This window comes from Prionailurus viverrinus, chromosome A1 (genome assembly GCF_022837055.1).
Source record: "Prionailurus viverrinus isolate Anna chromosome A1, UM_Priviv_1.0, whole genome shotgun sequence".
Lineage (NCBI taxonomy): Eukaryota > Metazoa > Chordata > Mammalia > Carnivora > Felidae > Prionailurus > Prionailurus viverrinus.
The window spans coordinates 29,267,917-29,295,835 of NC_062561.1; the positions used below are offsets into that span (position 1 = coordinate 29,267,917).

At 38.9% G+C, this 27,919-nt stretch overlaps 1 protein-coding gene across 8 annotated transcripts in view; it reads left to right on the plus strand.

Annotated features, from left to right (window-relative positions):
* MTRF1 (mitochondrial translation release factor 1) overlaps nt 1-27,919 on the plus strand; it is a 71,703-nt gene that overhangs the window by 36,222 nt on the left and 7,562 nt on the right. For 6 of the 8 annotated variants that reach the window (XM_047854219.1, XM_047854268.1, XM_047854227.1 and 3 more), the window contains 3 exons: nt 1,273-1,445; nt 9,510-9,627; nt 27,131-27,267. In XM_047854219.1, the coding sequence (XP_047710175.1) occupies nt 1,273-1,445; nt 9,510-9,627; nt 27,131-27,267 (428 nt within the window). The remainder of the gene's footprint in view (nt 1-1,272; nt 1,446-9,509; nt 9,628-27,130; nt 27,268-27,919) is intronic. The other 2 variants (XM_047854242.1, XM_047854251.1) reach the window with 2 other exon arrangements.

The following is a 27,919-nucleotide window of genomic DNA, read 5'->3' on the forward strand; positions in this document are numbered from 1 at the left end:
CCCAGGCGCCCCTATAGTGGTATTTTAAAAATAGTATCTTCATATGATTAAAATGACCCTACTTCATTATAGTGTCAGAGTGTAGCCTGATGCAGGGCTCAAACCCAAAACTGTGAGACCATGACCTGAGCCAAAACCAAGAGTCAGATGCTTAACCAACTGAGCCACTCAAGTACCCCATGTCTGTGTATTATTTTATAATAAAAATATTTTTAAAAAATATGTCCAATAAGAAAAGGCTAACCTAGGCATGAAGATTTTTTTGTGTTTATCTTCACGTTCCACAGATAAATAAGCAAGAGCTAAATTTCAACAGATTCTTGAAAACTTGGGAGGACCTATATAGAATTATTCATCATGCAAAAATAAATAAACATTAAAAAATTATTTTTTAAATGAGCACCTGAGGGGCACCTGGGTGGCTCAGTCGGTTAAGCAGTTAAGCGTCTGACTTCGGCTCAGGTCATGATCTCACGGCTCGTGAGTTTGAGCCCCCATCAGACCCTGTGCTGACTGCTCAGAGCCTGGAGCCTGCTTCAGATTCTGTGTCTCCCTCTCTCTGTGCCCCTCCCCTGCTCACACACTGTCTCTCAAAAATAAATAAATGCTAAAAAAAATTTTTTTTAATAAAAAAAATAAAGGTGTACCTGGATGGCTCAGTCGGTTAAGCATCCGACTTCAGCTTAGGTCATGATCTCACTGTTGGTGAGTTCAAGCCCCACGTCAGGCTCTGTGCTGATGGCTCAGAGCCTGGAGCCTGCTTCATATTCTGTGTCTCCCTCTCTCTCTGCCCCTCCCCTCCTCATGTTCTGTGTGTGTGTGTGTCTCTCTCTCTCTCAAAAATAAACAGTAAATAAATTAAAATAAATACATAAATTCTTATGTTAGTGAGCCTTCTTTTATATAGGCACCATACTGGCCTACGCTTGCATAGGGTAGTTCACTGAAGAAAATGTCCCAGTATTTTTTTTCTAGAAGAATTTTTATAAAAGTAAATTTTGTTCATTACAGAATGTTTAGAAACAAAAGTATAAAAAGTAAAATAAAAAAATATATTGTTCTTCTGTTCCCCAGAGATAAGCATAAATAATATTTTGGTATATTTCCTTTTATATATTAATACATTGACCTTGGGAAGATACAGTTTTGTACCTAGTTTATGTTCTCATCTTTGGCTCTGTACTTGGATTCAGGCCTGGGAGTAAGGGCATTTAAGATCCAAATCCCTTTCAAAGTAGAACTAGTTAATATTTTTGGATTTTATGTTCCTAGGTGGGCTACATCATGCAGCTGCCCGAATTTCTGGTGACAGTGTATATAAGCATTTGAAGTATGAAGGTGGGATTCACCGAGTTCAACGAATCCCCGAGGTGGGCCTGTCATCAAGAATGCAGCGTATTCACACAGGAACCATGTCAGTCATTGTCCTCCCTCAACCAGATGAGGTAACCTTACCAGGAGGCATTGACAACTTCAGCTTGATAGGTGTTTTGCTGACAAGCCTTAGCTTCTAGGAAACTGATTTTTTTTTTTTAATATATGAAATTTATTGTCAAATTGGTTTCCGTACAACACCCAGTGCTCATCCCAAAAGATGCCCTCTTCAATGCCCATCACCTACCCTTCCCTCCCTCCCACCCCTCCATCAACCCTCAGTTCTCAGTTTTGTTTGTTTTTTTTTTTTAATTTTTTTTTTTCAACATTTATTTATTTTTGGGACAGAGAGAGACAGAGCATGAACGGGGGAGGGGCAGAGAGAGAGGGAGACACAGAATCGGAAACAGGCTCCAGGCTGTGAGCCATCAGCCCAGAGCCCGACGCGGGGCTCGAACCCACGGGCCGCGAGATCGTGACCTGGCTGAAGTCGGACGCTTAACCGACTGCGCCACCCAGGCGCCCCCAGTTCTCAGTTTTTAAGAGTCTCTTATGCTTTGGCTCTCTCTCACTCTAACCTCATTTTTTTTTTCTTCCCCTCCCCCATGGATTTCTGTTAAGTTTCTCAGGATCCACATAAGAGTGAAAACATATGGTATCTGTCTTTCTCTGTATGGCTTATTTCACTTAGCATCACACTCTCCAGTTCCATCCACGTTGCTACAAAGGGCCATATTTCATTCTTTCTCATTGCCCTGTAGTACACCATTGTGTATATAAACCACAATTTCTTTATCCATTCATCAGTTGATGGACATTTAGGCTTTTTCCACAATTTGGCTATTGTTGAGAGCTGCTGCTATAAACATTGGGGTACAAGTGCCCCTATGCATCAGTACTCCTGTATCCCTTGGGTAAATTCCTAGCAGTGCTACTGCTGGGTCATAGGGTAGGTCTATTTTTAATTTTTTGAGGAACCTCCACACGGTTTTCCAGAGTGGCTGCACCAGTTTGCATTCCCACCAACAGTGCAAGAGGGTTCCCGTTTCTCCACATCCTCTCCAGCACTAGGAAACTGGTTTTTGATGATACACATTGAACTTTGTAGTCTATATTGGGAAATCTTAACTCTTCCCAAGGTAAAATTGCCCTTCTTATGCCTCACCAGGGTATTTTCTTTTGCTTTTTAAATAGAAGCCAATTCTCTTCATAAAACAGAATTCATAAAGTTTTTATAATGTTGCTTAAGTTTTATCTGTGGAAATGAATTCCATAGATAATATGTTGAGGGCAGTGACATAATATCTATATGGGGTCTATTTTCTTATTAGTTGAATACAGCCATATTGCCTTTTTTTTTCCTTTTTAAAATTTTATTTTAAATATACAGAAAATTGAAAGACTGCCACTAAAAACTTACATAACCTTCACCTGTAGTCAATACCCATTTACATTTTGCCATATTTGCGGGATTCCTATGTGTGTATGTGTACACATTTTTTTAAATAACTATAAAGAGTATAGCAGACACTATGAGGCTTTATCCTCCAAATCTTCAACTTAACATCTTTTAAGATTAGGACATTTTCCTACTTAAATAATACCATTATTTGTGAAAATCAGGCATAATGCTGTAATATTATCTTCTAGGAAAAACTCCTGCACGTTCTGTTTACTCACAGAATACTCCTCCACTCTAAGTATGTCGAGCTTTTTTTTCCGTGAGCAAGCAATTTCTCAATAATCTGTGGACACCAAGCGGCTGTCCTACAAGTCAACTCAATTCTGACATGACCTACCAGGAAATAGCATCAGACCCCACAGGCTAGGAGCTCATTCCCACCGGTCTCCCTTCCCTCCCACCTCAGAGGTCAGTCACCAGTCCAGGGTGTCACCTGTGCTTCTGACCAAGTGGCTATGAATTGAGAGGTTTCCACAACCCCATCCTTGAGCTCGATAATTTACTGAAGTAGCTCACAGAACTCAGTTACTATGAAAAGTTGTTTATTACAAAAGATACAATTCAGGAATATGGGAGAGATGTATGGGGCAAAGTACGTGCGAAGACGTGCAGAGCTCCCCTACCCTGTCTAGGTTCACTACCCTCCTTGCGCCTCCACGTGTTCACCAGCCTGAAAGTTCTTTGAACCCTGTGTCTTGAGGATTTTCATGGAAACTTCTATACATAGCCATGATTGATTAAACCATTGGGCACTAGCGATTAATTTGACCTCCAGTTCCTTTCCCTTCACTGAAAGTTGGGGTGGGGGCGGTAGAGCTGAAAATTCCAGTCTTCCAATCACATGATTAGTCCCCCTGGCAGTCAGCCCCCATCGTGTGGTTATCTAAGGGCTTTAGAAATCACCTCTTATTGGGGCGCCTGGGTGGCGCAGTCGGTTAAGCGTCCGACTTCAGCCAGGTCACGATCTCGCGGTCCGTGAGTTCGAGCCCCGCGTCAGGCTCTGGGCTGATGGCTCAGAGCCTGGAGCCTGTTTCTGATTCTGTGTCTCCCTCTCTCTCTGCCCCTCCCCCGTTCATGCTCTGTCTCTCTCTGTCCCAAAAATAAATAGACGTTGGAAAAAAAAAAAAAAAAAGAAATCACCTCTTATTAACATACACTTAAAAGGGGGCTTGTTGTGTACAACAAAATACCTTCATCAGTCTTTATTTTTTAATAATTTGTTTTTAATTTACATCCAAGTTAGTTAGCATATAGTGCAATAATGATTTCAAGAATAGAATCCAATGGTTCATCCCCTACATATAACACCCAGCACTCATCCCAACAAGTGTCTTCCTTAATGCCCCTTGCCCATTTAGCCTATCCCCCTACCCACCACCCCTCCAGTAACCCTCTGTTTGTTCTCCATATTTAAGAATCTCTTATGTTTTGCCCCCCTGTTTTTATGTGATTTTTGCTCCCCTTCCCTTATGTTCATCTGTTTTGTATCTTAAATTCCACATATCAGTGAAATCATACGATATTTGTCTTTCTCTAATTTCGCTTAGCATAATTTTGCTGAGTAATATTCCCACTGTGTATATATGCCACATCTTCTTTATCCATTCATCTGTCAATGGACATTTGGGCTCTTTCCATGCTTTGGCTGTTGGTGATAGTTCTGCTATAAACATTGGGGTGCATGTGCCCCTTCAAATCAGCATTTTTGTATCTGTTGGATAAATTCCTAGTAGTACAATTGCTGGGTTGTAGGGTAGTTCTATTTTTAATTTTTTGAGGAACCTCCATACTGTTTTCCAGACTGGCTGCACCAGTTTGCATTCCCACCAGTAGTGTGAAAGGGTCCCTTTTTCTTTGCATCCTCACCAACATCTGTCATTGCCTGAGCTGTTAATTTTGCCCATTCTGACTGGTGTGAGGTAGTATCTCATTGTGGTTTGGATTTGTATTTCCCTGATGATGAGTGATGTTGAGCATTTTTTCATGTGTCTGTTAACCATCTGGATGTCTTCTTTGGAAAAGTGTCTATTCATGTCTTTTGCTCATTTCTTCACTGGATTACTTGTTTTTTTGGGTGTTGAGTTTGATAAGTTCTCTATAGATTTTGGATACTAACCCTTTATCTGATTTGTCATTTGCACATTCTTCTCCCATTCTGTCAGTTGCCTTTTAGTTTTGCTGATTGTTTCCTTCACCATGCAGAAGCTTTTTATCTTGATGGGGTCCCAAGAGTTCATTTTTGCTATTGTTTCCATTGTCTCCAGAGACATGTTGAGTAAGAAATTGCTGTGGCCAAGGTCAAAGAGGTTTTTTCCTGCTTTCTCCTCTAGGATTTTGATGGCTTCCTGTCTTACGTTTAGGTTTTTCATTCATTTTGAGTTTATTTTTGTGTATGGTGTAAGAAAGTGGTCTAGGGTTCATTCTTCTGCATGTTGCTGTCCAGTTTTCCCAGCACCATTTGCTGAAGAGACTGTCTTTATCCCATTGGATATTCTTTCCTGCTTTGTCAAAGATTAGTTGGCCATATGTTTGTGAGTCCATTTCTGGTTTCTCTATTCTGTTCCACTGATCTAAGTGTCTGTTTTTGTGTCAGTACCATATCATCTTGATGATTACAGCTTTGTAATACAGCTTGAAGTCCAGCATTGTGATGCCTTCAGCTTTAGTTTTCTTTTTCAGAATTGCTTTGGCTATTTGGGGTCTCTTCTGGTTCCATACAAATTTTAAGATTCTTTGTTCTAGCTCTGTGAAGAATGCTGGTGTTACTTTGTTAGGGATTGCATTGAATATGTAGATTGTTTTGGGTAGTGTTGACATTTTAACGATAGTTGTTATTCCTATCCGTGTGCATGGAATCTTTTTCCATTTTTTTGTGTCTTCTTCAATTTCTTCTGTAAGCTTTCTATAGTTTTCAGTGTATAGACTTTTTACCTCTTTGGTTAGGTTTATTCCTGGTATTTTATGGGTTTTGGTGCAATTCATCAGTCTTATCATAGGAAATTCAGAGGGTTTTAGGAGTTCTGTGGAGTTATTTCTAGGTTTTTTTTTTTTTTTAAATCAGGAATCCATCAAGTTTCATACCTTGTCATTAAGTCATATATATCTTTAAGGTTGGAACAGTCTCCCAACCCTTTTTTTTTTTTTAATGACATTAATTTTCTGAAGAGTCTAGACCATTTGTCTTACAGAATTTGTTTCCTCATGGTACTCTTTAACTCATTCCTTTATCCTATTGCATTCAGGTTATATGTTTTTTGTGGTTCTTTTTTTTAATGTTTATTTATTTTTGAGAGAGACAGAGCATGAGCAGGGGAGGGGCAGAGAGAAGGAGACAGAAGATCAGAAGTAGGCTCCATGCTATGAGCTTAGAGCCCGATGTGGGGCTCAAACTCATGACCATGAGATCATGACCTGAGCTGAAATCAAACGTTGGACATTTAACCAACTAAGCCACCCAGGGCGCCTCAGATTACTCATTTTGATCAAGAATACTTTATAGGCACTTATATTCATGTTGCATTTTATCAGAAGACACATAATATCAGATTGTCTGACTTTAGTGAGGATTAGTTTAAACATCGTGACCATAAAACTATCACCGTTTAAAAATTATATTTTTCTCTTTGCAGTTCCTGAGGAATCTCTAGGGTACATATATCCTATTTCCAACAACTTTTCAATGATCTTAACATCCATTAGTGATCTTTTTGCCTGAATCAGTTATTTTCTTTGGGGTTGCAAGATGGTAATATTCTAACTGTCTTTTCTTCTGCATTTATTAACTGGCATTCTTTTCTGTAAAGAACTTTCCTCACTAATATATCCTCTCTCCTCCTTCCTTCTTTCTTTGTCTTTTATTTTACCTCATTATAAACTCAATATTATTTCATTATTGACCTCATTATAGACTTACAGTTTGTGAGTTCTAATCACTGTTGTGTTTAATGTTCAATTTGTCCCTGATTTGGTCAGTGGTAGCCTTTTTAGGGCAGCTCTTTTTGAAATGACCCCATTAGTTTTTGAACATATCCTTGCTTTCTGGTATAATTAGCTATCCTAAGCCCAACTTCTATCTGTCTGCCTCAGACTTGGTATCAGATCTCATTTCTTTTGGTGAGAAATATACCCAGAAATTAAGAGCTGGGTACTATGTATGCTCATTATTATTAATGTGTGCTTACATTTAGATTCTTTAATGTACAGAGCTACGATATACATATGATTTTAAATAACTGGTACCAATTACTAGTATTACCAATTCAAATTTAACATTAAGGGAGTATTTCCTCCTCACCATCTTGCATTTTGTATTTATATCTCTTTACACGTGAGTAAAAATTTTATTTCTTAATCACGTTAATATATTTATGTTTTTCTTTATTATGTAGCATATATAAAATGTTTTTAAAATTAGCAAACTACTGAGTAATGTTTAAGAATTCTGTCCTTAGGATATTGCCTACCAGGAAAGCATAGTCAAAGCACTATGTTCAAAGACCATCTGAAATAATGTTTTTCTATGTGCTTATGATATCATTATGGTAAATATTTTGATTCATTTGTTTCTGTTCCTATTAAGTATTAGAATTTGAGTTTTCTTTCCTCTTTTATATAATTTCACTCTTGGTGTATGCAAACATTTATGTAGTTCAGAAATCAAAACCATAGAGTTTTCTTGCTTCCCTCCTTATTCCTTCCACCCCATTTTCACCTATCCTCTTATTCTCTTCATATTCTTGAAAATTACACTCATGTAGTGGAGTTTCATTTTCATAAAAGAGCAAAGTCTTATTCTCTTAACTGACATTTAAAATTCTTTGTATTTCATTAAGTCACTGTTTCTTTGTTCAGCATTTTCCAACAGTCATTAGGTAGTTATAACATTTAAGAGAATAGGACATACAATATACATATATTTACTACATGACTATTTAATATACTGTAACCACAAAAAATGGGAAATTACTCTTCTCTTTAGTGTTTGTTTTTAAAAAAGTATTTATTTTTTGGGACCGCGCAAGTGGGGGAGGGGCAGAGTGAGGGGGACAGAGGATCTGAAGCAGGCTCTGCGCTGACACTCTGAGAGCAGCGAGCCCAATATGGGGCTTGAACTCACAAACCACAAGATCATGACCTGAGCCGAAGTCAAATGCTCAACCGACTGAGCCACCCAGGTGCCCCACTTCTCTTTAGCATTTATTGAAATTTTAAGGTAGCCAACACTGGCATATTTTAACAAAAGCTGTATAATCTTTTCTTCACAGTATAGTATTCATTTTAGAGGAAACAAAAGAATAACCAAATTGTATATTAGAGTCTAAAACTGACCCTGTTATTACTCTACAAAGAGAAAAATCATACTCGCTGCCATTCATACAAATAAATGATAAATGTGGAACAAGATGTTAGTTCTCCCCTGAAAAACATCGTATTTTGTAGTGTGTGTGTGTGTGTGTGTGTGTGTGTGTGTGTGTGTAACAAATTACCACAAATTTAGGGGCTGGAAACAGAAAAAAAAATTTATTTTCTCACAGTTCTAGAAGCCAGGAGTCTAAAATCAAGGTATTGGCAGGACCATACTCCTTCCAGAGCTTCTAAGGCTGAAGGCTGCCTTGCTACTTCCAGTTTCTAGTGTCTCTAGGTGTTCCTTGGATGCAAGCTAGATAGCTCTGAATGCACACGTTCCTCTCCTCTACTTTCTCCTCTAAGGACACTTCTTACTGGATTTAGGGCCTATTTGAATAATCCAGGATGATCTCATCTTAAATCAATTACAGCTGCAAAATCTCTTTTTCCAAATAAGGTTCTAGTGGTGAGAACATGAACATATCTTTTTGGATGCTACCATTTAGTCCACTAATAAGTACACATAGTCGATTCTCAGTATTCACAGTAGTTATGTTTTGTGAAGTCTCAGCAAACACTGATTTAGCAAATATTGAACCATCATTTCCCCTTGGGGAAATATGTATGCGTGTGTATACATATATTTATATACCTATATATTTCTGTATCTATTTATCTTACATGGATTATAATCTTAAAAGTAACCTGTCATGGTAGAGTCTATTTTCTTTATTTTACAAAGAGAAAATGAGGTTCACAAGTATTAGGTGACTTGCCTGAGGCTACTTCATTAACAGATGCCTGAGTTGGGGGTTCAAACCCCATCCAACTGACCCAAGAGCCAAAGCTGCTTGCACTATGCTGCTCTGCCCCCTCCTGTCTTCATTCTCTGGCCATACTGAAAAAAGAAAGCCAAGTATCACCTTGTTCGACCTCAGCTGGGAATGTGCACATATAGAGCAGCTTGGAGTTTCTACAGTTCTGCGCATGTCACCTCGTGACTGAAAGTGCAGCAATAATTGATATGGGGAACAAATAAAGTAGGTGAATTTGCATATAGTCGGAATAATGAGGGTCAACTTTATGTATACACGCATACGTATATATGGATATTTTCTATCAAATGTGGCTTTGTGGCATGGTGTGTGAGGAAACTTGAGAGATTGCCTAACCCCATGATCTCATAGCAACATAATCAGTGTCAAAAAATAGCATCAGTTGATATAGGGAGTTTACGGTTCTTTCTTGGGTATAAGCTCTTTCTTAGTTTAAGTATTAAAACATTTGTTGGACGTAGAATTTACTTACGTTGTACTTTTGGTTCTAGGTAGATGTGAAAATAGACCCCAAGGATTTGCGAATAGATACATTTCGAGCCAAAGGAGCAGGAGGTCAGCATGTTAATACAACTGATAGTGCTGTCAGACTCGTCCATATCCCCACAGGTAATCAAGTCCCTTTGCTTTTGTACTTTTAACCTGTTTTTACATCTTACAAAATTATTCAACATTGAGAAGAGAATAGTTTTGTGTTGGTGTCTTGTTTCTTGCACCAACTCTTTAAGTTGACATTGGGATCATGGGTCTGAGGTCCCCAGTGTGTTCATATTCCACTTTTTTTCTCCGTTTCAAATTTTTATTTAAATTCTAATTAGTTAACATATAGTGTCATAGTTGGTTTCAGGAGGAGAATTTAGTGATTCATCACTTACATATAACACCCAGTGCTTATCCCAACAAGTACCTTCTTAATACCCATCACCCATTTAGCCCATCCCCCCCCGCCTCCATTCCAGCAACCCTCAGTTTCTTCTTTGTTTTGAAGAGTCTCTATCATTTGCCTTCCTCTCTATTTTTATCTTATTTTTCCTTCCCTTACCCTGTGTTCATCTGTTGTGTTTCTTAAATTCTGCATATGAATGAAATCATGTGGTATTTGTTGTTCTCTTATGGACTTACTTCGCCTAGCATAATATACTCTAGTTCCATTCGTATCATTGTAAATGGCAAGATTGCATTCTTTTTGATGGCTGAATAATATTTCATTGCGTATATATACACACCACACCTTCTTTTTTTTTTTCTTTTTTTTTTTTTACATTTATTTATTTTTGGGAGAGAGAGAGAGAGAGCAAGTGGAGGAGGGGCACAGAGAGAGGGACACACAGAATGTGAAGTAGACTCCAGGCTCTGAGCTGTCAGCACAGAGCCCAATGTGGGCCTCAAACCCACAAACCGTAAGATCATGACCTGAGCTGAAGTTGGATGCTTAACCAACTGAGCCACCCAGGAACCCTGATATACCACAGCTTCTTTATCCATTCATTAGTCACTGGAAATTTGGGCTTTTTCCATAGTTTGGCTATTGTTGATAATCCTGTAATAAACATCAGGGTGCATGTGCCCCTTCAAATCAGTATTTTTCTATCATTTGGGTAAATACCTGGTAGTGTAATTGTTAGGTCGTAGGATAGTTCTGTTTTTAATTTTTTGAGGAACCTCCATGCTGTTCTCCAGAGTACCAGTTTGCATTCCCACCAACACTTTAAGAAGGTTCCCCTTTCTCCACATCCTCGCCAACATCTTTTGTTTCCTATGTTGTTAATTCTGACAGGTGTAAAGTGATACTTCATTGTGGTTTTGATTTGTATTTCCCTGATGATGAGCAATGGTGGGCATCTTTTCATGTCTGGACGAAAGCCATCTGGATGTCTTCTTTAGAAAATACATCTATTCATGTATTCTCTATCCCTTTCTTAACTGGATTATTTGTTTTGGGGGTGTTGAGTTTGTTGAGTTCTTTACAGATTTTGGATACTAACCCTTTATCTGATATGTCATTTACAAATATCTTCTCCCATTCTGTCAGTCACCTTTTAGTTTTGCTGATTGTTTCCTTCACTGTGCAGAAGCTTTTTATGTTGATGAAGTCCCAATAGTTCATTTTTGCTTTTGTTTCCCTTGCCTCCAGTGACGTATTTAGTAAGAATTTGCTACGGCCTGGGTGAAAGAGGTTGCTGCCTGTGTTATTCTCTAGAATTTTTATTGTTTCCTGTCTCACATTTGGATCTTGCATCCATTTTGAATTTATTTCTGTGTAGGGTGTAAGAGACTATATTTTTTCCATTGGATATTCTTTCCTGCTTTGTTGAAGATTAGTTGACCTTAGGGTTGTGGGTCATTTTTTCTGGGCTTTCTGTTCTATTCCATTGATCCAGTGTATGTTTTTGTGCCGGTACCATATTGTCTTGATGACCACAGCTTTGTAATACAGCTTGAAGTCCATAATTGTGGTGCCTTCACCTTTGTTTTCTTTTTCAGGATTGCTGTGGCCATTCAGGGTCTTTTGTGGTTCTATACAACCTTGTTTGTTCTAACTCTGAAAAATGCTGCTGGAATTTTGATAGGGATTGCATTAAATACGTAGATTACTTTGAGTCGTATAGACATTTTAACAATGTTTGCTCTTCTAATCCATGAGCATGGAATGTCTTTCCATTTCTTTGTATCATCTTCAATTTCTTTCAGAAGTGTTCTTTTTTTTTTTATTTTTTTTTTTATTAACGTTTATTTATTTTTGAGACAGAGAGAGACAGAGCATGAACGGGGGAGGGTCAGAGAGAGGGAGACACAGAATCAGAAGCAGGCTCCAGGCTCCGAGCTGTCAGCACAGAGCCCGACGCAGGGCTCGAACTCACGGACCGCAAGATCATGACCTGAGCCGAAGTCGGCCGCTTAACTGACTGAGCCACCCAGGCGCCCCTCTTTCAGAAGTGTTCTATATCTTTCAGAGTACAGATCTTTTATCTCCTTAGTTAGGTTTATTCCTAGTTATCTTATTATTTTTGGTGCAATTGTAAATGGCATCAATTCCTTGATTTCTTTTTCTGCTGCTTCACTATTGGTGTATAGAAATGCAACAAATTTCTGTACATTGATTTTGTATCCTGTGACTTTGCTGAATTCATGTATTAGTTCTGGCAATTTTGTGGTGGAGTCTGTCATGTTTCCTACATAAATGACATCATGTCATCTGCAAATAGTGAAAGAGTGACTTCTTTCTTGCTGATTTGGATGCCTTTTATTTCTTTTTGTTGTCTGATTGCTGAGGCTAAAACTTCCAAAACTATTAAACAACCATGATGAGAATGGACATTCCTGTCTTGTTCCTGATCTTAGAGGAAAAGCTTTCAGTTTTTCCCCATTGAGGATGATATTAGCTGTGGGTCTTTCATATATGGCCCTTATGATGTTGAGGTATGTTCTATCTATCCCTACTTTGTTAGGAGTTTTTGTCAAGAATGGATGCTTTATGGGGCGCCTGGGTGTCAGTCAGTTAAGTATCCAGCTCTAGATTTCAGCTCAGGTGGTGATTTCATGGTCATGGGATCAAGCCCCATGTCAGACTCTGGAGCATGGAGCCTGCTTGAGATTCTCCCTCTCCTTCTCCCTCTGCCCCTCCCCACTTTCATGCTTGCTGTCTCAAAAAAAAAAAAAAAAAAAGAATGGCTTCTGTACTTTGTCAAATGCTTTTTCTGCATCTATTGAGTAGATCATATGGTTCTTATCCTTTCTTTTATTAATGTGGTGTATCATGTTGATTGAATTGCAAATTATGACTCACCCCTGTAGCCCAGGAATAAATCCCATATGATCATGGTTAATAATTCTTTTAATGTACTGTTGGATTCAATTTGCTAGTTTCTTGAGAATTTTTGCATCCATGTTCATCAGAGATATCGGCCTATAATTCTCCTTTTTAGTGGGGTCTTTGTCCGGTTTTGGAATCAAGGTTATGCTGGCCTCATAGAATGAGTTTGTAAGTTTTCCTTACATTTCTATTTTTTGGAACAGTCGAGAAGAATAGGTATTAACTTTTTTTACATGTCTGATAGAATTCCCATGGGAAGCCATCTAACCCTGGACTTCTGTTTGTTGAGAGATTTTTGATTGCTGATTTGATTTCTTTGCTGATTATGGGTCTGTTCAATTTTCTATTTCTTTCTGTTTCAATTTTGATAGTTTGTATGTTTCTAGGAATTTATCCATTTCTTCTAGATTGTTCAATTTGTTGGCATATAATTTTTCATAATATTCTTTTACAATTGTTTGTATTTCTGTGGTGCTGGTTGTGATCACTCCTCTTTCATTCATGATTTTATTTATTTTGGTCCTTTCTCTTTTCTTTTTTGATAAGTCTGGCTAGGGCTTATCAATTTTATTCATTCTTTCAAAGAACCAGCTCTTAGTTTTGTTGATCTGTTCTACTTTTTTTGTGTGTGTCCATATTGTTTTTTTCTCCTCTACACTTTATTATTTCCCTTCTTCTGCTGGCTTTAGGCTTCATTTGCTGTTCCTTTTCTAGCTCCTTTAGGTGTGAGGTTAGGTTGGGTCTTTGAGATTTTTCTTGCTTCTTGACATAGGCCTTTATTGCAGTATACTTCCCGCTTAGGACTGCCTTCGCTGCATCCCAAAGGTTTCGGACTGTCGTGTTTTCATTTTCATTTGCTTCCATGTATTTTTTTTTTACTTCTTCTTTAATCTCCTGGTTAACCCATTTATGCTTTAGTAGGATGTTCTTTAACCTCCATATTTTTATGATCTCTCCAAATTTTTCTTGTGGTTGACTTCAAGTTTCATAATGTTGTGATCGGAAAATATGCATGGAATGATCTCAGTCTTTTTGTACCTGAGGGCTGATTTGTGACCCAGTATGTGATCTATTCTGGAGAATGTTTCATGTGCACTCGAAAAGAATGTGTATTCTGCTGCCTTAGGATAAAATGTTCTGAATATATCTGTTAGGTCCATCTGCTCCAGTGTGTCACTCAAACCTATTGTTTCCTTGTTGATTTTCTGCTTAGATGATCTGTTCATTGCTATAGGTGGGGTGTTAAAGTTCCCTACTATTAATTGTATTATTATCAATGAGTTTCTTTATGTTTTTTTATTAATTGACTTATATATTTGGGTGCTTCCAAGTTGGGGCATAAATATTTATGATTGTTACATCTTCTTGATGGATAGACCCCTTAATTATGATATAGTATCCTTCTTCATCTCTTGTCATGGTCTTTGGTTTAAAATTTAGTTTGTCTGATATACGTATGGCTACTCTGGCTTTCTTTTGATGTTCGTTAGTATGATAGATGGTTCTCCATCCCCTCACTTCCAATCTGCAGTTGCCTTTAAGTGTAAAATGAGTCTCTTAAAGGCAGCCTATAGATGAGTCTTGGTTTTTTTGTTTTGTTTCGTTTTGTTTTTATCCATTCTGATACTCTATATCTTTTGATTGGAGCATTTAGTCTTTTTACATTCAGAGTGATTATTGGTAGATATGAATTTAGTACCATTGTATTACCTGTAAAGTCATTGTTTCTGGAGATTTTCTCCATTCCTTTCTAGTCTCTGTAGCTGTTGTTCTTTCCTTCCCACTCAGAGTCCTCTTTAATATTTCTTGTAGGGCTGGTTTAGTGATCACAAACTCCTTTAGTTTTTGCTTGTCTAGGAAACTCCTTATCTCTCCTTCTATTCTGAATGACAGACTTGCTGGATAAAGTATTCTTAGCTTCATATTTTTTCTATTCAGCCCATTGAATATATCATGCCACTCCCTTATGGCCTGCCAAGTTTCTGTGGACAGATCTGCTGCAAACCTGATTTGTCTTCACTTGTAGGTTAAGGACTTTTTTTCCCCTTGCTGCTTTTTGGATCTTTCCCCTATCTCTCTATTTTGCAAATTTCACTAGGATATGTCTTGATGTTGACTGGCTTTTGTTGATTTTGATGGGAGTTCTATGTGCCTCTTGCATTCTGATGTCTGTTTCCTTCCTCAGATTAGGGAAGTTTTCAGCTATAATTTGTTGAAATAAACCTTCTGCACGTTTTCCCTCTCTTCTGGGACTTCTATGATACTAATATTATTATACTTTGAGGAGTTGCTGAGTTCCCTAAGTCTTCATTCATGATCCAATACTTTTTCTTCTCTCCTCTTTTCAGCTTCATTATTTTCCATTATTTTATCTTCTGTATCATTGATTCATTCCTCTGCTTCATCCATCCTCATTGTCATTGACCACTCAGTTTTACATCTCCATTATAGCATTTTTTTATTTCAGCCTGACTAGTTTTTAGTTCTTTTATCTCTGCAGTAAAGGATTCTCTAAAGTCCTCTATGCTTTTCTTAAGCCCAGCTAGTATCATTATTATTGTTGTTTTAAATTCTTGTTCAGGCATCTTACTTGTATCTGTTTTGATTAAATCCCTGGCTGAGACTTCTTCCTGTTCTTTCTGTTGGGGTGAATTCCTATGTCTTGTCATTTTGTCTTGGTCACTGTTTATGTGTGTGTATGTCAGGAAAGCCTATTATATTCCTGCTCATGAGAGTAATTGCTATATTGAGAAGAGGTCCTATACTGTCTTGGTACTGGTGCTTCAGGAAGTATTTCAGAGTATGCATTCTGTTGTTGTGCTTTAGCTGCTCTTTCCCTCAGGTCAATCCTTTGCAGAGTTTCTCCTTGCCTGCATTGGGAGTGCTTGGACACTGTCCACTGTGTGCAAGTTTTAACTAAGTATGTTTCAGTCTGCTTGTTAAAAGAGGCTAGATCCTATTTCCCCTAGAGCTGAAGCTTTGCAGCACTCTGTGATCAGTATACTTGGTGCACATGAGGGGTTTGTGGTCTTCTGAGGGAGGATCCTGCTGTAATGGTTTTCAGGAGGACTTGCCTAGGAAAGATGCACCTGCAGGGCGCAGGGGGGCAAGAACTTGGTGTAGGCGGTTCCAGCCTTCACTGGGGGTCTTGTGTTGCTCACTGAAGTTAGTCGGTGCCGATGGGGAGGGGATAATGGCATCACCCCACTCTCTTGTCCCCAGAGCAGGGAATTGAAGCCTGCCACTCTTCAGGAAACCCTCACAGAAGAGTGAACAGCCTCCCTTCTTGTGTCCCCAGCTTCCACCACAGCCCTGCCTTCACCCTGTCTGTGTCCAAGCTTTCTGCCTGCCAGGAGGCACAGTACTCCTGTGTTTTATCTCAAGAATGTGGCTGGGTGTCAAAGTTTCAAATTTTAGGGACCTGGTGCAGCATGGACCCGCGCTGATCCTCTGGGGGAGGGTCTTGCTGCACCGTGACTGGTGCTAGTTTGTCCCTGAAAAGCAGTCACTCAGCCACACAGTGGTTGGGAGTTTATGGTAAAGCACATCAAAAAGCCAGCACAAAGATTTGCTGCCCTCAGCAGGTGTCTCTGTTCCTATGCTAATGAACAGGGCAATACCTTGGCACTTTCCAGTTTTTTTGTCCCCGGAAAGTCCATGCCACCTCTCCAAAATGCACTCCAAGAAGGGAAATTGTTTCTCCCCATGAGACCAAGAGGATCCTCAGACCATGCTGTCCACTTCCAGGCTTTTTCCCTCTTTCCCCACAGGAGTAACACTAAGTCCCCCAAGCATGACCCCAGCAATGACCCAAACTTCTAAAACTTCAGACTTTGAGCTCCACTGCTTATAAACACTGGTAGGAGTCAGCCCCTCTCCCTTTTCCCAGTCATTGGTTTTGGGGAAGACTTTTTCTTGTACAATTTCCTATGTGGTTTTTTTTCTCTCTTTCTCTCTTTCTCCCTCGCTTCTCTCTCCATGATCAGGGCTCCCTCTCCTCCGTAACACCTGCAGTTCTTTTCTCCCTCAAATCAACTCTGCAGCTTCTTCCTTCCACAAGGTGGCCATTTTTCTCCCTTTAGATGTGCAGTTTGTTCTCAGAATGATTTGATATTTATCTGGCTGTGTTGAGAGACGAGGCAACCCTAGGGTCCCCTACTACTCTGCCATTTTAACTCTCCCCTCCCTATTCCACATCTGTTTGGTAAAGGTACTTCTCTCAAAGGATGCAGATAGTGAGTGGACCTATGGAGAGAAGCCACCAGGTATTCTGGACAGCGGTGAACAACCAGAGATGTCCCAGCCTAAAAATAAACATGAAAGCAGTATTGGACATGCTACTGTAATGGATCTACAAGTCGCCTTGGAGACTGAATGCTAGCTCCATTGGGCTGTGTTGCATTAATGCTGTTATTTTGAATGTTGGTAATTGTGGTATACTATGAGGTAGTTTTGCAGTCCTTGACGTGATTTCAGATATTTCTATCATTTTTCAAATTTTAAACTTACTTTAAGCTTTTAAAATTTCCTTTTTATGTTTTTATTTATTTTTTAGTTTTTAAAATGTTTATTTATTTTGAGAGAGGCAGAGCACAGTGGAGGGGCAGAGAGAGAGAGAGAGAGAGAGAGAGGGAGAGGGAGAGGGAGGGGGAGAGAGAGGGAAAGAGAGAATCCCCAATAGACTTTGCTATCAGCACAGAGCCTGACATGGGGCTCAGTCTTACCAGTCATGAGATAATGACCTGAGTTGAAATCAAGAGTCAGATGCTTAACTAACTGAGCCACCCAGGAGCCCCTAAAATTTTCCTTTTTAAAATTAATTTTTACATTATATATTATAAGGTTTTAAAAGTCAATGGTAAAATCCTATAACAAAAAACAGCAGCTCCTTAGACCTCTTTTTCCTGTGCCTCCTTCCTTCCTTGACCCTGAAGTCCCATTACCCACAGGCAACCAATTTAAACTCTTAGCTATTTTTTCTGATAATTACCTCAGTGTTTCTAAATATTAGATTGTGCTCTTTTTTTTTTTTTTAATTTTTTTTTCAACATTTATTTATTTTTGGGACAGAGAGAGACAGAGCATGAACGGGGGAGGGGCAGAGAGAGAGGGAGACACAGAATCGGAAACAGGCTCCAGGCTCTGAGCCATCAGCCCAGAGCCTGACGCGGGGCTCGAACTCACGGGCCGCGAGACCGTGACCTGGCTGAAGTCAGACGCTTAAACGACTGCGCCACCCAGGCGCCCCCTCTTTTTTTTTTTTTTTTAACAGTTATTTGTTTTTGAGAGAGAGTGAGAGCACAGGGGAGAGGCAGAGAGGGAGAGGATCCAAAGCAGCCTCCACACTGTCAGTGCAGAGCCCAATGTAGGGCTGGAACTCAGAAAATTGTGAGATCATGACCTGAGCCCAATAAGATGCTTAACTGACTGAGCCACCCAGGTACCCTAATGTATGGTGCCTCTTCTGATCAATTAGTTACAATATTACATATTGACTTCTTAATGTAGTAGGTAAAGATTGGGGCTCTTTTATTATATCCTCTTTTCTTCTACCTAATATATTTCTATTTTGGCAAAATTAACTTTCACTGCTTTCATACACAGAGTAAATCGTGTTCACTGCTGAGCCACATAGCACACAAGTATCCCCCCAGCTTTTCAAAAATTCACATTAAGCTGCTTCACTTTTATGAAAGACCTACATTATGCCTGTTTTCACCAATCAGGAGAAGTCCAAAGAGGATTTTCCCTTTTACAAAAAAAAAGGTGAAAAGAGAAAATAGTGTTCAGCATTTATTTTGCAGCCAGCTGTTGTTGAGGCTTCACATACGCTGAGCAGTGAGAGTAGCTCCACCAAGCTCCTTCCCCAGGAACTACACTCAGCACCTCAGCATCAAGTTACCACAGCTTTGAACTCTGTCTCTGAGCATCTGGGCTTTATCTCAGTTTATTTTGTCCATCTGTTAGCAAGATGTGTTTAAGGAATCAGCCTTAACAGAGGTTACTTTTTCGGTGTGGGAATGCTCAATAAATTTCCCATGTAACTTAATGGTAATGGTTCTTCACTTTACACCATTTCAGCCTTTGAAAGGTTTCATAAGAATGTTCTACTTTCTGATAGCAGGGAAGACCTGTACTGTGATGTCATTTCCTAGAGTTAATAATTACCTCATTGGTTTTACATTTGCTTAGTTTTCTTTGACTCTTAAGTCTTGCTTGATCTTCCAAAAGCTCTATAAAATGAAATTTACCAGATTTTCTATTTAAGCTAATGTGTTTTGGCAACACCATTTATAGAGCCCTGGATTATCCTGCTCTAGTCTGGATGATTTACTCTCCAAGGCTACGGCACAGGGGCTGTTCCGGACACTGACGGTCTGGGAATTCCCCTCATGTCTGTTCTGTGTTGGAGCCTCTTGTTTCTTGGATCCCATCTCATCTCTCTTAGTTTACTCCCCCATTTTAGTGAAGCCCTTCTCCAAGTGGTTTCCTAAGAAAAGATGCATGAGAGACATATTTTGAGACTTTGTACATCTGAAAATAGCTTTATTCCAAGCTCACACTTCATTGATCATGAATACTTGATTAGAAGTAATTTCCACTTAGAACATTTAAGGCTTTTGTCATTCATTGTATTTGTTGTTTTCAATTTGGAGACTCATGCCCTTCAGTTCCAAAATATCTTCCTCAATAATTTATTTACTGTTTTCTTTGTTCTTCCTGGAATTTCTGTTACTCCAGTGTTAGATCTCTTGAATTTATTGTTTGTCTTCTTTTTTTCTCTCACATTGTCTATCACTTTGTGTTTTAGGTTTTTTTTCTCCAGCGCTTTTACTGAGTTTTAAAAATGTGTTTTTTTTTTTTAATTTTCACAAGTTTTTTTATTCTCAGAATTGTCCCATTCTGATAACATCCTGTTGTTGTCATTGATGGAATTTTGTTGTTGTTGTTGTTCAGATATTAATTTTAGTTTCCCTGAAGTTCTTTTGCTTCCTGCAATGTCTGTGTTTCCTCTGTTTATTTTTTGTTTTACTCTTACTTTCTTGTTGGAAATGTCTAGGAATTCTTTGCTGTCTATATATACATACTAGAGGGAGGTTCTAAAAGCTCTGGGGTGCTTGGATGCCACTTACCCACTAGGAAGTTTCACTGAAGAGCAGTTAGATGATTAATTAGCTTTTTTATTAGGGACTGCCAGATGTCAGTGTTTATAGATCTTTTTACTTGAGTAGTTTGTTTTCTCCCATATAGGATCGTCCATGATGTATTTAAAAGTAAGGTTAAGGTCTCACCATTCACTAAGCAACCTTACTTAATCCTCTTATTTTCAGTCCCATGTCTCATACTTACTCTCCTTTGTCCCAAGTCTCAAGTCTGAAACTTCCCTTACTTAATTCCCTAAAGACTATACCTTCTTCTGCCTCCTACAGATTGAGGGAGGGGACTTAAAGATACGCTTCAAGACTTTTTGTTTTTAGTGACCAACTTCCGAAGTACCTGGTTCCTCAATTCCTGAGGCTTTCTGGCACTCAGCAGGGCAAATAGGCTTGTTACTGGTCAGCTCTCCCTCTACATGGAGTTATGTTTCACTTCCCCCGCCATAGCTAAGTCATTTAACATTCTTCATGTGCTTTCTGTCTGTATATATCGTGTTTGGGGCTACATGCATCATATGTTTTTATTTTGCGTTTCTGTTTCTTGTTGTTTTAGTATGATTTTTAAAAGAAAGAGGAGGCCATCTTGAGATCAGATGTCACCTTTAAATTTTCAGTCAATTATTATTGCTTGCACTGCTCGTAATAGCAAAAGTTAATATAGCCTAGGGGCACCTGGGTGGCTCAGTCAGTTAAGCATCCTGACTTTGGCTTAGGTCATGATCTCACGGCTCATGGGTTCAAGCCCCATGTCAGGCTCTGTGCTGACAGCTCGGAGCCTGGAGCCTGCTTTAGATTCTGTGTCTCCCTCTCTCTGTTCCTCCTCCACTCGCAGTCTGTCTGTCTGTCTCTCTCTCTCTCAAAAATAAATAAACGTTAAAAAAAATTTTTTAGGTTAATATAGCCTAAATATCCAACAACAGGATAATTTTATAATCTCAAGTTTTCTTTGATTTGTATTCCATAAGAAACTGTAAAAACCTAGAATATATACAGGAGCAAAAGAACAGAAAACATCTGTCACCATTCCAAATAACCACTTTGGTATATATCTTTAGTGTATATCCTTTTGAATTCTTTTCTATGCATAGAGAAATAAATCCCTTTCATCAAAAATGAGATGATAAATTTTGTAGCCTACCATAATTTACCTATGAAATCCACAAACTGTTGGATACTTAGTGTGTTTCACCTCAACCCTGTATTGTGGAATATTGTTCTATATTATACTATCCAGAATAGTAATAATGAGTGTACACTGAATTAAAATTTTTTTTTAATTTTTTTTTATATGAAATTTATTGACAAATTGGTTTCCATACAACACCCAGTGCTCATCCCAAAAGGTGCCCTCCTCAATACCCATCACCCACCCTCTCCTCCCTCCCACCCCCCATCAACCCTCAGTTTGTTCTCAGTTTTTAACAGTCTCTTATGCTTTGGCTCTCTCCCACTCTAACCTCTTTTTTTTTTTTTTTCTTTCCTTCCCCTCCCCCATGGATTCCTGTTAAGTTTCTCAGGATCCACATAAGAGTGAAACCATATGGTATCTGTCTTTCTCTGTATGGCTTATTTCACTTAGCATCACACTCTCCAGTTCCATCCACGTTGCTACAAAAGGCCATATTTCATTTTTTCTCATTGCTACGTAGAATTCCATTGTGTATATAAACCACAATTTCTTTATCCATTCATCAGTTGATGGACATTTAGGCTCTTTCCATAATTTGGCTATTGTTGAGAGTGCTGCTATGAACATTGGGGTACAAGTGGCCCTATGCATCAGTACTCCTGTATCCCTTGGATAAATTCCTAGCAGTGCTATTGCTGGGTCATAGGGTAGATCTATTTTCAATTTTCTGAGGAACCTCCACACTGCTTTCCAGAGCGGCTGCACCAATTTGCATTCCCACCAACAGTGCAAGAGGGTTCCCGTTTCTCCACATCCTCTCCAGCATCTATAGTCTCCTGATTTGTTCATTTTGGCCACTCTGACTGGCGTGAGGTGATACCTGAGTGTGGTTTTGATTTGTATTTCCCTGATAAGGAGCGACGCTGAACATCGTTTCATGTGCCTGTTGGCCATCCGGATGTCTTCTTTAGAGAAGTGTCTATTCATGTTTTCTGCCCATTTCTTCACTGGGTTATTTGTTTTTCGGGTGTGGAGTTTGGTGAGCTCTTTATAGATTTTAGATACTAGCCCTTTGTCCGATATGTCAGTTGCGAATATCTTTTCCCATTCCGTTGGTTGCCTTTTAGTTTTGTGGGTTGTTTCCTTTGCTGTGCAGAAGCTTTTTATCTTCATAAGGTCCCAGTAATTCACTTTTGCTTTTAATTCCCTTGCCTTTGGGGATGTGTCGAGTAAGAGATTGCTACGGCTGAGGTCAGAGAGGTCTTTTCCTGCTTTCTCCTCTAAGGTTTTGATGGTTTCCTGTCTCACATTTAGGTCCTTTATCCATTTTGAGTTTATTTTTGTGAATGGTGTGAGAAAGTGGTCTAGTTTCAACCTTCTGCATGTTGCTGTCTAGTTCTCCCAGCACCATTTGTTAAAGAGGCTGTCTTTTTTCCATTGGATGTTCTTTCCTGCTTTGTCAAAGATGAGTTGGCCATACTTTTGTGGGTCTAGTTCTGGAGTTTCTATTCTATTCCATTGGTCTATGTGTCTGTTTTTGTGCCATGAATTAAAATTTTAAATGAGAGAAAGTCAGGTAGAAGTGATAAAAATTCTGACAAAAATGAATCAAAATATTTTTAAAACATACACCTTGTACAGCTATAAATTACTCAATTTACAAAAAGTGACCAATGGTTTGTTGCCAAACTTACCTTGAGCCAAATTATTTTTTAGCTACTTAGATCTGGTTCCTTGATTTTAGAGAGGCGTGGGGTTCCTGAGTGGCTTGGTCAGTTAAGCGTCCTACTCTTGACTTCAGCTCAGACCATGATCTTATGGTTCGTGAGTTAAAGCCCACGATGGGCTCTACACTGACAGTGTGGAGCCTGCTTAAGATTCTGTCTTCCTCTCTCTCTGGCCCTCCCTCATTTCCTCTCTCTCTCTCTCTCTCTCTCTCTCTCAAAATAATTTTTTTTTTTTTAAATTGAAAAGAGACCTCAAGGCTTACCCTCAAACTTCCCTTTAAGCAATGCATTACAAAGCCTCCTAACTTTTATGAGTCCATGTTGTTAGGAGCAGGTGATTTCTTGAATCTACTGTACTTTGAGGTCGACCATCATTTCAGCATCTACTGCAAAGAAAACTCAGCCTTTCTTCTATCTTTTCTACTCCATGACCCTTAGAATGGGAACCGTGTCCCTGCTGGACTTGAAAGTGAGAGCTATAGGTCATTCTTCCATTTTCTCCTTGCACATGGACTCTGAAGAATCACATTTTTTTCTGACCTACTGCTTCTATATAACTCCATTTTTTTACCATTGTTAGAGAGTAGTACCGTAGGGGTATGACAAAATGTTTGTTCAGGGAAAAGTTACTTTTGTGTGTGTGTGTAAAATTTAACAAATCAAGATGAAGACAAATTAATATTTTGTGTTTTAAAGCAAGCCTTTTGGTTTTTTATCAGTTAGTGAGTGAAAGTGGGCCTCAGTAATTCTTACACTATATTCCTTCATCATTGTAGATTATGGATAATACCTAATTCTTCCTAATCAGATTTAAGTTTTTACATCAATTTGCATTTAAAATTTTTTTTTATGTATATTCATTCTTGAGGCAGAGAGAGAGAGAGAGAGAGAGAGAGAGAGAAAGAACACAAGTGGGGGAGGGGCTGAGAGAGAGGGAGACACAGAATCCAAAGCAGGCTCCAGGCTCCGAGCTGTCAGCACAGAGCCCAACGCGGGCCTGAACCCACAAACTGCAAGATCGTGACCTGAGCCGAAGTCGGATGCTTATCCAACTGAGCCACCCAGGCGCCCCTTCATCATTTTGCATTTTTAGGATTACAGGGTTTTTATTTAACCTTTGATTACATATAATTTCATCTAATCTAAGAACCCATTGATTAATAAATCATGATTTTGTTACTATGAACATAGAAAACACTACCAATTAAGCAATGATATGTCAATGAATATAAGATGCACTTTAATTTCAGAGATGTTAATTTTTTAATGGACTGTTTTAGAATGAATATGGTATATTTGTTCTCATTTATAATTGAAAATCTTAAATAACAAATGTAGTTATTTAGCAAACACACATTTAATACCTACTTGGTACCATTACTACTTGGAATTTTGGAACCTTTTTTAGAGTATTAATACTGACAAAAGTTTTTTACTTATTTATTTATTTTTATTTTAGAAAGAGAGAAAGAGACAGCACAAGTGGGTGAGGGGGCAGAGAGAGAGAAAGAGAGAGAATCTTAAGCAGACTCCATGCTGGGCATGGAGCCTGACATGGGGCTTGATCCCTCAACCCTGGGATCATGACCTGAGCAGAAATCAAGAGTCAGGCACTCAACCAACTGAGCCACCCAGGTGCCCCTAAAAGTTATTTTTTTCCAAAGCACTTTTACAGTTTTTTAATCATCCTAGTACCTTATTCAACAACTCTTCTATTATTCAGCATACTTCCCCTGGACCCAGGTCCTCTCTTCTTAGGGGAGTACTTGTGATTAAATACTGGTCTTTAGAAAGTGTATTAAAATATAAGATCAAGTGATTTCCTTGGGAATCACTGAGCTGGTAAGTAAGAGTTTTAAGCTCAAAGTTCTGACCTGAGCCACTGGATGGGAATAGTATCGATGTTTAGGTAGAACTTACTGCCGGTCAGCTGAGAAGAAGAAGAATTTGAAGGAAAGCTTATGAGCATTTAGCCATCTTGAAATAAATATTTTCATATCCTTTTAGATGGTGAAAAAGGATACCAGATTCAGGACAGCTGCAGGAAAGTGTCCCAGCCCAAACACAGGGCTGCATGTGACTATACAGCAGTCAAGAATAAACTAATAGAGGTGAAACCTAGGTATCCTAGTAAAAGTATTTAGCAGCTGTAGATTGTGGCTTATTTAGACAGGGCAAAAACACAATTTAGAGAGTTAAATTTGGGGGTTTTTAGGAGGGTAGAATTTTACAGAAAATTTTTAAGTCTCCAGAAAAATAGTTACGACTGTATCAGTTTAGATGGCCTAAGCTAATATGGATTTTGGGTTTTGTGGCTCACCTCTAATGTACTTGAGAGCAGGATCAGACATAGACCTTCAGAATGGTAGCTGCAAAGTTAAGAACAGAACAGCCTGAAGTATCAAGGGTCATTATTTCAGGTCGAGATTCAGGCTAGTAACTGGGCTACACAACAGGCAAAACCCACCCAAATCCAGAAGGTGGCTAACCAAAACATGTATGATCAGATGTGGGATTAGCTGATTTTAGAACCAGGACAACTGAGAAACATTCACTATGAACTCTTCCTTATAAAGAGTTTTATAGGGGCGCCTGGGTGGCTCGGTCGGTTAAGCGTCCGACTTCGGCTCAGGTCATGATCTCATGGTCCGTGAGTTCGAGCCCCACATCGGGCTCTGTGCTGACCGCTCAGAGCCTGGAGCCTGTTTCAGATTCTGTGTCTCCCTCTCTCTCTGCCCCTCCCCTGTTCATGCTCTGTCTCTCTCTCTGTCTCAAAATTAAATAAACGTTAAAAAAAAAATTTTTTTTTAAAGTTTTATAGTTTCTTTTCATTAGTTTCTATAAACAATTGACCCTTGAACAACATAGAACAACATGGAAATTAGGAATTCAACCCCTTGTTGCCAAAATACACCTATAAGTTTGACTCCCCCAAAACTTAATAGCCTATTGTTGACCAGAAACCTTACCAAAAACATAACCACATACTCTGTGTTGTATGTATTAAATGCTGCATCCTTACACTAAAGTAAGCTAGCGAAAAGAAAATGTTACTAAGAAAATCATAAAGAAGAGAAAATATGTTTACAGTACCATACTGTAAAAAAATAAATCTATGTATATACGTGGACTTGTGCAGGTTCAAACCTTGTTCAAGAGGCAACTGTATCAAGTCATTTTTTTTCTTTTCAACTTATGTTTTTAATTCCAGTATAATTACAGTGTTATATTCGTTTGAAGTATATAATGTAGTAGTTTAACAATTTTATACATTACTCAACGCTCATCACAATATGTGTATTCTTAATTCCCTTCACCTCTTTCACTCATCCCCTCACCTACTTCCCCCTGCTAACCACCATTTTGTTCTATATATTTAAGAGTCTATTTTTTTGTGTGTCTCTTTTTTCCTTTGTTTGGTTTGTTAAATTCCACATATGAACAATATCATATGGTATTTGTCTTTCTCTGACTGACAGTTCACTTACCATTTGTACCCTCTAGATCCATGTTGTTGCAAATGGCAAGATTTCGTTCTCTTTCTTAATTCTTTTTTATGGCTGAGTAATAGTCCATCACACACACACACACACACACACACACACACACACACACACACACTTATAAATGAATATACACAAGCACTCTCCACATCTTCTTTATCCATTCATCTATTGACAGACATTTGGGTTGTATAAAGTCATTTTTAAAACATCAACTCTGTGTGTATTTGTGGCTTAAAGGGGAAAAGCTGAGTGCTCTTTGACTAAAACAGAATGGAGCAGCACTGCATGGGGGTAGCAGCAGTTCACTCTGTCGGGCTGTTGTGTGAATCAGCTGGGAGGGAGAGGCAGAGCTGTGGGATGCAGATGCTACTGCTTCCACTCTTCTCATCTGAAGTATCTCATTCAGATATCTGAATCTAAATGGCCATCTACTGCTGGTTTCTAAAGTATGCTAAGTCTGAAATATTCCTGAGCTCAGGGCACCTGGGTGGCTCAGTCAGTTGAGCATCCAACTCGATTTCGGCTCAGGTCATGATCCCAGGGTCATGGGATCAAGTCCCACATCAGGCTCCATGCTGAGCGTGGAGCCTGCTTAAGATTCTCTCCCCTCCACCTCCACTCCCCTGTTTATGGTCTCCCTCCCTCCCTCTCTTTCTCTCTCTCTCTGTCTAAAATAAAAATATTTTTTTTCCAGTTTTATTAAGATATAATTGACATCTCAGGTCTATCTTAATTTGGCTTCTGGATGCTACAGTTTACCTCTGATTCTCGTTTTTCAGGGCTTGTAGTAGAATGCCAACAAGAACGATCACAGATAAAAAATAAAGAGATAGCTTTGCGTGTGTTGAGAGCTAGACTCTACCAGCAGATTATTGAGAAAGACAAATGTCAGCAACAAAGTACTAGAAAACTGCAGGTAAGATTTATTTGGTATAATGATACCTCTGCACAAAAAGTCATAATTTTATGTAGAAAATACAGCGTTTGTTCTTGATCAAATGGGAATATCTGATAGCATAGAGAAACTTGCTTATTTGTAAATAAACAATAATTTTATTGCATATGGACTAGCAGGTTAGGGCTAAATTTGGATGTGTCAGTTTACAAATGAATAGATGAGAGGGGCACCTAGGTGGCTCAGTCAGTTAAGCGTCTGACTTCGGCCCAGGTCATGATCTCACAGTTCGTGGGTTCAAGTCCCACGTCGGGCTCTGTGCTGACAGCTCAGAGCCTGGAACCTGCTTCAGATTCTGTGTCTCCCTCTCTCTGTGTCCCTCCCTAGCTTTCTCTCTCTCTCTCTGAAAAATAAATAAAACATTTTTTTAAAAAATGAATAGATGAGATATGCGTAAACTCCAAATTATTTCCCAGTTGTTTCCCTCCAGTGTTTGTATCGTGACTATCTTGAGAGGAGATTAGGTTAAAAGATAAAAAAGTTCTCTGGAAATTAGGATAGTTGCAGATTTTTTAATTTAAAAACCTATGCTTTTTTAAAAACTCTGTGGGATCAAAAGTAAATGTCACTGCAAAAAACCTATAATGGTGATTGCTACTGATGGGATGTGGGG